Source organism: Microtus oregoni, unplaced genomic scaffold, assembly GCF_018167655.1.
Source record: "Microtus oregoni isolate MIOR12 unplaced genomic scaffold, Mior012 000000F_ref0000247, whole genome shotgun sequence".
In the NCBI taxonomy this organism is placed as follows: domain Eukaryota; kingdom Metazoa; phylum Chordata; class Mammalia; order Rodentia; family Cricetidae; genus Microtus; species Microtus oregoni.
In genome coordinates, this window is record NW_024543059.1 from 6,686,856 (window position 1) to 6,697,608 (window position 10,753).

Below are 10,753 nucleotides of genomic sequence, written 5' to 3' on the forward strand. Positions count from 1 at the left end.
GCCTTCAAAAGCCGGGTTAGAAATTAGAATCTCCACTATGAGATACATTTTGTCAGGTTGGTTTTTCTTTTCTTTTTTCTTCTTTTGTTTTTCGAGACAAGGTTTCTCTGTGTACCTGGAGCATAGCTTACCATTCACTCTGTGTACCTGGAACAAACTTGCCAGGTTGGCCTTGAACTCACATAGATCTGCCTGCCTCTGCCTCCCAAGTGCCTGGTGGTTTGTTTGGTTTTGAGATTGGGTCTCACTGTGTAGCCCTGGCTGACCTGGAACTTGCTATGCAGACCACGTTGGCCTTGAACTCAGAAAGATCCTGCTTCTGGTTCCTGAGTGCGAGAATCTAAGGAGAGCTAGTGTTTCCTGCCTGTTTAATTCATTAATATATATTTCAGTTGAATGTTAAGCCTTTAAAAGAAACATTCTTGTTTTTGTTTCATAGATATAATTTATATTTTAATTCTCTCTAATCCAGCTTAAAGAAAATCTAGGAAAGAGGACATGGAACACATGCTTTCTAGATGTTCGCATCCAGAGATGCATGTAGAATTCTAAAAGCATTCAGACAAAACAGAAACAAAAACAAAGATCAAACAAGATTGCCTGAGGCAAGCGCGTCTTGGACCGCTGGGGTAACCCAGGCATGCCCACCAACTTAGTGTTTGTTAGTGAGTGTTCTTTTCTAAGGATTAAAGCTTCCCTGTCACAAACCATCTCTTTAGCACCCACTAAGTATTTGTGGACCATTTGTGCATGTGAAAAACAGCAGGAAGGCTCAGGTACAGGGAATTGATGGCCATTAGAAGTGCTTGTGCGTTTCCTATTTCTGGACGAGAGTAAATCTTGGACCTCTAAATCTGAGATTGAAGTAAGGCTATAAAAATCACTTCACCCAAAATTCCTGCTTTAGTTCAAAATAAAGCACACAGTTTTAAATCTTGCTTCTTAACCATTTCTTGCTTCCTTGGTCATAGGCAGGTCAAATCTCAGGACCTAAAATCTCAAGCTGTCAGATAAAGAAAGTCATACCCAGCTCTATATATTATTATATGGAAAAATTAAGAAATTGCACACAAAGGGTATGCTCAGAGAGTGCTCATAAATTCTCATTGAATCTGACATACTATCAGCACTTTCTCCAAAATCTAATTGTATTTATGATCTCGTATAGGAGAGAGAAAGCTAAGACTCCTTCCTTCCAGATGACGAGAAAATGTGAAATAAAGTTAAGAATCACACAGCGGCCTCCACAAAAGACGTCAATTTGAATACCAAGAATGCTGATTTAGCCCTGCTTTCCCATTGCCCCCCCCCCCAGCGCACGTAACTGCTTCTGCCATAGCTCACTCTTCTATAAAAGAGATTAAGAGTGGTAAGATGCCTGACTGACGTGATTGATGCCAAGACTGACAGCCTCAGTTTGATCCAAAGACCACACTCACACGCTCACGCACACACACGCACACACACACAGGCTAAATGGGTGTCTAAAGAAGGTCAAAGGGGTTGTATGCCACAGCTCATCAGTCTCAAACCATTTCTGCTGTCCTGCACTCCCTTTCAGAGACTCAGTGGCTGCCGCTTGGCCCCACACTGCCTTGGGAATCACAGAGAAGGTTTAGAACGAGACCTTCATGACCCTTGTCTTCAAGGAGTGCAACCTTGCAGATGCGGAGCCAGTAAATGCACAAACCATGTTTGCCGGTTGTGATGGATACTTTGTAGGACCAGGAGACAGAGAGTAAACAGAAGGGCTGCCATTCTACCCGACTGGAAAAAGAGCCTCTAAGTAAGGCTTTTACTTCTGATAAGAAAAGAATTTCTGTGGGGAGATGGTGGCACACGCCTTTAATCCCAGCACTCTGGAGGCAGAGGCAGGTGGATCTTTGTGAGTTCGAGACCAGCCTGGTCTACAAGAGTTAGTTCCAGGATAGACCCCAAAGCTACAGAGAAACCCTGTCTCAAAAAAACAAAATGAAACAAAACAACAACAACAACAACAAAAAAGAAAACAGAATAAAACAACAAAAAAGAATGTCTTTCCATCTCGTCTCTTGGTGTACATGTGTGTGTGGAGGGGGAGTGGGTGTTAGCACCGGAAACCACGGCCTCAATTGGGTGGTAGCAGTGCTGACCTTTAATCCGAGCACTCGGGAGGCAGAGGCTCCTGGATCTCTGTGAGTTCAAGGCTAACCTTGTCTACAGAGCTAGTCCAAGACAGTCAGGGCTACACAGAAAAACCCTGTATCAAACAACAACAACAAAACCAAAAAAGAAAAAGAAAAGGAAAGAAAGAAACCAGGACCTCATTCATATTACACAAATATTCTACGAGTGAGCTTTACCTCCAGCTTTCTAGTTCTCATTTTTATGGATTAAACCACCCAACCCAGGTCCTGCATAAAATGTGGATACACTGCCGGGCGATGGTGGCACACGCCTTTAATCCCAGCACTCGGGAGGCAGAGGCAGGCGGATCTCCGTGAGTTCCACACCAGCCTGGTCTACAGAGCTAGTTCCAGGACAGGCTCCAGAGCCACAGAGAAACCCTGTCTCGAGAAAACCAAAAAAAAAAAAAAAAAAAAAAAAAAAAGATATGGATACACTAAAAGCATTCTTTGTTCCTCTGAAATTCTAATTTAATTACTCAGCTTGTGTTTTTATTTGTCACATCCGAAAAAAGCCCACAGCTTTTACCCTCTGAGCATTTAGGAGCAAATGGCTGTGGGCTTTGTGTCCTGCTCATCCTGCGCTGAGCAACGCTGATGACTGAGGCCTAGCTGCAGTTCTTAGAGAATTCCCAACTCTTTTCCCGCGTCCCTGCCCCCTTGTGGAAGCCACGGCAATTGCAGGTCTAACTTGGACTTTGTTTTCTGCACGTCCCACCATGTCTGGTTTTTAAGGGTCCAGGGGTGTTAAAAAGCACAGTGGCATTACGTGCCAACTCCCTCCCATACTGTTAAATGTTACTGGCGTGCAGATTTCCCCTTCCGTGAAATATCACTGAAAATTTTATGTTGAGGACAAACTTATGTGCAAGGGTATTTTGCCAGCATGCATGTCTGTGTACCACTTGCGAGCCTGATGCCCATGGAGATCAGAAGGAGGGGTCAGATCTCCTGGAACCAGAGTTACAGATGGCTGTAAACCGCCATAGGGGTGCAGGACTAACACCCGGGTTCTCTGGAAGAGCAGCCAATGTTCTTAACCTCCAGAGCCGTCTCTCCAGCCCTAAGAAGAATAAATCTTTAAAGCACAAGTAGCTTTATTATATGCTTCATCCAGGGTGTTTTAAAAAATTAGTGTGCAGAAATGAACAGTTTGAAACTAAGTAAACACATCATTTTATTTACCTAACAAATCAGAAGACAAATATGAATTGTAAAACATTCCATACTTCTCTATATTGTTTTAAACGGATAATCATGCCCAAGCCTATATTAGCTACTTTCCTTGTAGAAGGCTAAGGGAAGAGCATAGGGAATATGTCAATATGAATATTGTCACTAGAAGCCATCACTTTGTGGCATCTCCAGGATCGGCTTTTCACAGAGTATCATTCCCGGGAAGCTCTTGGCCTTATTGTTTAGCGGTAGAGTCCCTGTGTGCATTAGGACCTCCTAATCAAAAGGCAGGGCTGTGGTGCAGCTGCCTTCCGTGTGTACTCACCCCTGGGAGAGAGAGCACTTGGTTCACGGCAGCCATTTCAACGCTCCGCTGAGAGCTTTGACGTTCCATCTCCTGACTGACGTGCAAGGCTGTGTCTTCATTTCCCCTCCACGAGTGTGATTTTGCACCCAGATAAGACTCAATTGTGATCATTACTCAAGAAAGAAGCTCCAAATTTACATTATATCACAGCCATACTGGCCACTGAGGACACACGAAATTCAGAGTTCAGTGTTTGTTGAAGAAGAACCAAGCAGGAATCACCTTCCGGCGTTTTCCTTCATCTCAGCTCTGTTTTAACTGCCTGCTCCGTAAGGAGACAAACTGACAAACGACCTAGTCAAATAATTTTAGGAAATCTAGGTATATAGGAGAAAATAAGAACCATTCCTTGAGATGATAGCTACATAGATATAGATTGCAGAATCTCATAGTCTTGTTTTTCTTGGATAACATTTTTGAGGTCCAGCTTCTCAGAAACCACGAATCGCTGTCTACTGAGTGCTTCGCACTCTGTTATGACAGGAGACAGAATGAGAAATACAAGATGCTGCCAGGGCAGGCCCTTGCTCAGATGGTCAAAGCAGGTGATGTGGCCACTTGCCATGTGACGAAAGTTCTGTTTCAGGGAACACCCAGAATAAGTAATCCGTCACCAGCAGAGCGTGGGCCAGCAAGCTTTTGGCAGTTTTAGTCCATGGGGTTATTTATTTCATTTTTAACAAATTACAGAGAACGCAGGCAGGGGAATAGTCACTTTATGTCTATTGCTAGCATTTCTCCCCATGTAAACCTCTGCCAACGAGGGAGATACTGGCCTCTGTCCACCCCAACGAGAGCGAGATATGACCGGGTGTCATCCCACACCAGAGAGCATGTGTAAGATCAGGTTGTGTTCACAGAGCCTGACTCTTTCACACTGCTTATGGGAGAAGGAAGATCTCAGTTACAGCGAGAAATGCATGAGGACCATGCCTCGTCTTGATGTAAGGGTCCCTCACGTCAGGAGTCTGACAGCTCGTCCCAGGGGCTGCTTCTTTGTTAGAAGTCTGACCCTGTACTCTCTGCCTTCTACACAGAATGAGAACCCAGCAGAGTGTTTCTGTAGAAGAGGGCTTTTCCCTGATTGCGGATAAGACAATTCTCTTCATCCGCTCGGCTCACCAGCATCACAGCCCCCACCTTCAACCCTGGATCCCTCCAGTGAATTGGTGCCCTTTCCTGCTGTCACTGCTGCTGGCACTGGCCCTTACACCACCAGAGCCTGCCCTCTGTCCTTCCTTCTGGCGTCTGCCATTTCCTGAGAGCCACCCACCCGCCTTTTCACGCCTGGCCGTCTTCGCAGCAGCCCTATGCTTCCACTCTCTCCGTAGCTGTCTTCTTCCAGAGGGAGACTCGCACGACTTTTACAAGCCCCGTGACTAGGTCGAGTCCTTCTCTCCCCCTCTTCACAGCGGGGAGCGTGTGCGCCTGCTCACTGCTGTGCTCTGGGCCGAGCATTTGTCGTACGTGTTTGTTGAGTGGAAGCTCGAATGATTTCATTCTTATCTGGAAATTTACTGACAGTTTCCCACGAGTTCCCTAAAAGTTACACATCAGAACACCTGCCCAGTGCCAGAACTCGGCATTCGCAAGCTCTCGAGAGGCTGTTTGTGGAAATAAAACATTTCCAGCTCCTGGGAGCGGGACGTGATGAAAGGTTCTCATTCTTCAAAATAATTCTTAAGCCAGGAGTTGTGGCACTTGTCTGTAATTCCAGAACTTAAGAGACCGAGGCAGGAAAGGTGTCACAAGTTCAAGGACAGAGACTTTGCCTCAAAAAAAAAAAAAAAAAAACCAAAAAACCAAAAAAACTGGTAGCCAGTGACTGAGGAATGACAGTCAAGGTTGTCATCTTGCTAACACACACACACACACACACACACACACATTTCTCTAAATTGCAACACAATGGAGGAGCCAAAACCACATGGAAGAGAGCCATTTCATAGATACTGCTGGTCTGTGCGCACAGCCCAGCAGTCTAACGTCTCCAATCACATCCCGACTTCCTAGGCGGTGCTTATCTGTGCAGGCCCCACGTGCAGTTAATTGAGCTCTACCAGCGACCGTATCTGCATGGGGCCCTTTTCAGATTCAGGCTCAGAATACAGACTCACTGGTAGTCCATAAGGGCTTCACTCATCGGCAGCTTCGCATCTTTTGGGGGTCCATCTTGCGCCTCCTTTTTGCTTCCTTTCGCCGAGCTGTCCATGGCTCCCGTTGACCACTACAAATATACCTGAATAGGAAACAGACATAAGAAAAGTGAACCAGCTCCATCTTGGCCCCTCTACCTGCACTGACTCTCGGAAACCACCACCGGGGCTATCCTGTCCTGGCCGCTGCTTGTCCCCACATCTAGCATCATCCACAAGGCTGGGGCACTATCAAGCGGCATTTCCCATCATTCTTCTTAATGACTAAAGGCCTGAGTTTCCTGTGGTCTTCATTTCTCCACAGTGTTCGGCCATGTGCTCTGTGTATAGTAGCAACTCAATAAATGTCTAAAAAACAATCCCACGGAAGAGTTGAAAGATTGAACGAGTCAGGGGTCAGGGGACTGGACAAGGTGTCATCTCTTCTTGACATGACAGACTCACTGCGGCCACCACGGATGGGGTTGTCTGCAAAGGTCAAGCTGGTCAACACTCTAGCGTGGGCGATGGAGAGGCTCGTGACTGCTCACCCCGGCTAAGCAGCGAGCACATTAAAGTTGGGAGCAGGTAGTGAGAGGTCAGGGGTGGGTCAGGGAGAAGACGTGAGTGAAATATGGTCAAAGCACATTGCATGTAGTATATATTTTTAAAAAAGTTTTTTTTTTTTTTTTTTTAGAATCAAGGTGTAAGGACTTGAAAGAGATGTATTTGGTCAAGGTTGTCGCTAAACAAATCATAAATAAAAGCACACTTTGAAATACTTTTTAAACACCTAAGAGATTTACAAATGCAAACAGCTATAATGATGCTGCTCCATTAACTTTTCATAAGCTATAAACTGCCTTTCTATGAAATATTTAAATTATTAATAATATATTGTTCTTTATTCTTCTCTCATATATTACACCCCGACCACATTTCCCCTTTCCTCTCCTCTCCTCTCCTCTCCTCTCCTCTCTTCTCCTCTCCTCCTGTCCCCTCCCCTCCCGTCCCCTCCCCTCCTGTCCCCTCCCCTCTCCTCTCCTCTCCTCTCCATCCCTCCCTCCACCTCACCTCCCCTCTCTTCCCCTCCCCTCCCCTCTCCTCTCCTCTCCTTTTTCTCCTCTCCGTCCCTCCCTCCACCTCCCTTCTCCCCCATATCTATTCCTCCTTCATTTCCCTTCAGAAAAGAGCAGACCTCCCAGGGCTATCAACCAAACACAGCACAGCAAGTTACAATAGGACCAGGCACATCCCCTCATACTGAGGCTGGCAAGGCAACCCAGTAGGAAGAAAAAGGTCTCAAAAGCAGGCAAAAGAATCAGAGACAGTCCCCACTCCCTCTTTATATGAAATCATTAAATTATTGATAATATTTTTTTTAAAAGGAAAACCATTACTTGCTGATACTGGAATGAAGCAGGATACTTCATGGGTTTGACTTAGGTCTCGAAGCACTCTTCAGAATGTAGCTTTTCCCTGAAAGATTTTCATCTGATTTCACTGTTCTCCTAAGATCAAGGGCCCATCCTTGTTACCAAGGCTTCTGTAGTTTGCCCTGGTGGGAAACTCTTTACGGTGAGCCTGTGATACTTCTTGGGCATTGCTCTTTCTCTTCCTGTGATAGACACGACTCTTGTTGAATACATGCTTGGGCTGGGGGAACAATCGGGCAGATGTATGTTTTAACCCTAGACCTCATTCATCACCTACTTCTTGTGTGATCTTCAGAAGGTTACTGTTTTGGCTCTGCAGATCCCTCAGCCCGCACACTGTTGAGAGTGCTGGGGACCTCGTTCAAAGGGCTCTGGTGAGCTAGATAAACATCTGTATAGATAAATACATCTGGACTTGCATAGTGTCTCACACGCAGGAGCCTTAACAAGCTACATGTCTCTCTTCAGGTACAGATATACATTACACATCACATGGCCTGGCTTCTCTACTGATCTGGACCATCGGATCTGCAGTCCATGTAGATCTCCACAGTGGGAAACCCTTTGGAATGGAAACATGCCTTTCTCTATAGCCTTGCTGCTGGTGCACCCAGACCTCTCACGATGCTTTCTTTGTATCTCAGAGTTTTCTAGACAAGTACACATCCAGGTCCAAAAAAAAAAAAAATTCATTAACACTGGCAGTGTCTTTTTTTTTCCTTTTGAGACTCTGTATACTTAGCTAATCTGGAACCTGTGGGAATCCTCCTGCCTCAGCCCCTTGGGTGCTGAGATGACAAGTGTGAGCCACCTATCACCCCTGCCTTCTTTAATATGACAGCCATTTGCAACAATTCAGTAAGCTTCCACATGAAAAATTATATACCATCATGGTTCACAGGAAACCATCAGCTAAGAAAAATCTGTTCTCTTTGTTTCCAATGCCACCCTGAATTTTTATATCATTTTCTACTTTAGAATACAAATTTTTGTCTTTATACAAAAAAGCATGCTAACGTTTCATTTTAAAGCAGTGATTTACTATTCAATTCTTTTCTCAATCTGTCTTATTTAAAAGTTGAAACAAGCGTCAAGAATGATCTCTTTCTTCACGAGTCATACGGAGAAGATCAAGTGTTCGCGTCCCCTCCAGCATTTCCCATCTGGTGCCGGAGAAAACACGACCTCATCTTGTTCAATTACCTCAGTTACATGGCTGTTATGTTTTAAACCCTCTGAATGCGTAATTAGTTATTTAGCCGCAGCTCGCCACAGAGGAGTTTAATAAAATATGAGGGACAATGTCAAGCCACTAAAGCATGAATGATTCATGCCTAAACAGTACTGTATGCTGTCATTGTTGTGAGGGATTTCAAGAAAATTAGAGAGACAATGGGGCTGCTAATGACGGTGCCTCACAAGGGACTTCTGCATCTGATGATGTCCTGCAAGCCGTGGAGGTTTGCATGAACACGGTCGCTGACCTTTTCAGGATTGCTGCCACAGCAAAGAAGACAGACTAGTCACATGGTCGATGTGATCTCCAGGAAGGCTTCACCCAGTGTAGTTCCTCACAAATGGACGTCTGGTCTGTTATGGTGACTGCAGATGTGTATTTAATGCCTGCTTTGTGGATAGAGCGTTCCCTGGTAGTTAAGTGTACAACACAGAAGCAAGTTGGAAACTCAGAGCGATGGGGGGAGCACACAGTGCAGCTGACCTTACGCAAAACAAGGAGCTGTCTGAGAGACACTCCCAGGGCATTCAAGGGCTGCTCTTGCTGACAGTCATCCAGGGAGTGATGCCTCTCGCGCATTCATGTGTGTGTGCTCTTGCTTGCCTGGTGGGGTTTGGGCCGTCTGGATCACAAAGACTCGGGTCTCTAGACTCTCCTGAGCTTGGGATTTCCTCTGTGACTATTGCTTTTCTTGTCAGGAAGCATTTCAAAACAGCATTTCTCCCAGGTGTTTCTCAGTGAAAGATGAAGCTTATGTAGTAAAAGCAGAAACGCAATTAGCTCCTAACAGACTGCTATCCCAAAGGGCTTTGACTTTGTAGAATCACCCCTAGACACAGAGCGTATTCCTGTCGGTACAGTCTCAGGGGTGGGGCTGAACCCCTGGGGACACCTTTCTGGACATGTGAAATGGCTCCTGATCTTGCTCTGCTAGTTTTTCAAAAACATGGGTTGAAATGAAAGATATGGACCTAACATTGTTAGCTATGACCAAGTCTACTGGGGGAGAAAACATGTGATCAAAAGATATTGGTTAAATATGACAATTGCCATAATGTTTAATTTGCAAAGAAAGTGACGGGTGAGCAGAAATGACAGGGTTTTCTTTGTCGTTGCTATAACTTTCTTACACAGTTTCTTCTCCCTTCCATTTCCACAGCTAAATCTTACTGGTCTCCCTCCTTTGGCTCTTTCCCTTCCAACGGTAAACTTGCCAACAAGAATGAAAATGTACATTTCACCATCACCTCTTTCAAATCTCTAAGCTTCTGTAAACTCAAAAGTAGCAGCACTAACAGTAGCAAGAAACGCAGTACTTCCTTCCAGGAGCCTGGTTACAGACAGAGCAATCAAGAAGCCACAGAACTCATTGTAACATTGGCTGCGAGGCAATACACACATTTAAAAATATTCATAGTACTCCTATAACTAAAGTCCTTGGGAATTCAAAAATGCCTGGAGGTCCAGAAGCTAGCTGCGTCCTGGAAGTTCAGGAAACGCTGGTGTGAATGAGTGGCCTTCGATCATCCATTACTTTCTTCCTTTACCAATGGCCTTTCTTCACTGATAGCAGTGTGTGTGCTCTAAGTTTGTAAAGTAAATTTGCTTAAGTATCTTTTTTAAAAATTAGTATTTTGCATGTGTCTGCGTATGTGGGAGCTTGTGCATGTGTACATGTGGGGGGGCCGGAGTCTGACGGTGGATGTCTTGTTCAGTTCCTCTCTGCCTTATCTATTGAGGCCGGGTGTTCCTCTTGAACACACAGCTCACTAATCCAGCTAGTCGGCTAGCCGGTGTGTTCTGGGATCTGCCTTGGCCTTCCAGACACTAGGAGCAGAGGCAAGTTACCATGCCTGCCTGCCCAGCATTTATCTGGGTGCTGGGGACCCGAACCCTGGTCTTCATGCTCACACTGCAGACGTCACCCGCCGAGCCATCTCTCCATCCCAGCAAAAGTCCTTGGAGTACAAATGTTCACATATGCCAGAGATACGTTTTGACATAAAAAGCTTTATTCTCTCTCGCCAGAATGCATTGTGAACAGACTAGATGCGCTTCAGCATTTTAAAAAAGGAACTACTTAAATCCTGTTAGAAGTGGTAATACCACCTAAAAGTTGCCTTATAAAACTTGATGCGTCTTTTCAAGTCGACTATCTGGGCATAGTTACAAATATCATGAAAATGCCAAGTCTACTCGCTTTAGAAAAGTACCATTAAAACCGTTTGTTCAGATCC

General features: G+C 45.1%; 1 protein-coding gene across 1 annotated transcript in view; it reads right to left on the minus strand.

Annotated features, from left to right (window-relative positions):
* The window catches only part of Ccdc83 (coiled-coil domain containing 83), a 29,585-nt gene extending 23,665 nt beyond the window's left edge, over positions 1-5,920 (minus strand). The window contains exon 1 of the mRNA XM_041659601.1: positions 5,826-5,920. Within this exon, the coding sequence (XP_041515535.1) occupies positions 5,826-5,920 (95 nt within the window). The remainder of the gene's footprint in view (positions 1-5,825) is intronic.
* Positions 5,921-10,753: the final 4,833 nt, after the last annotated feature.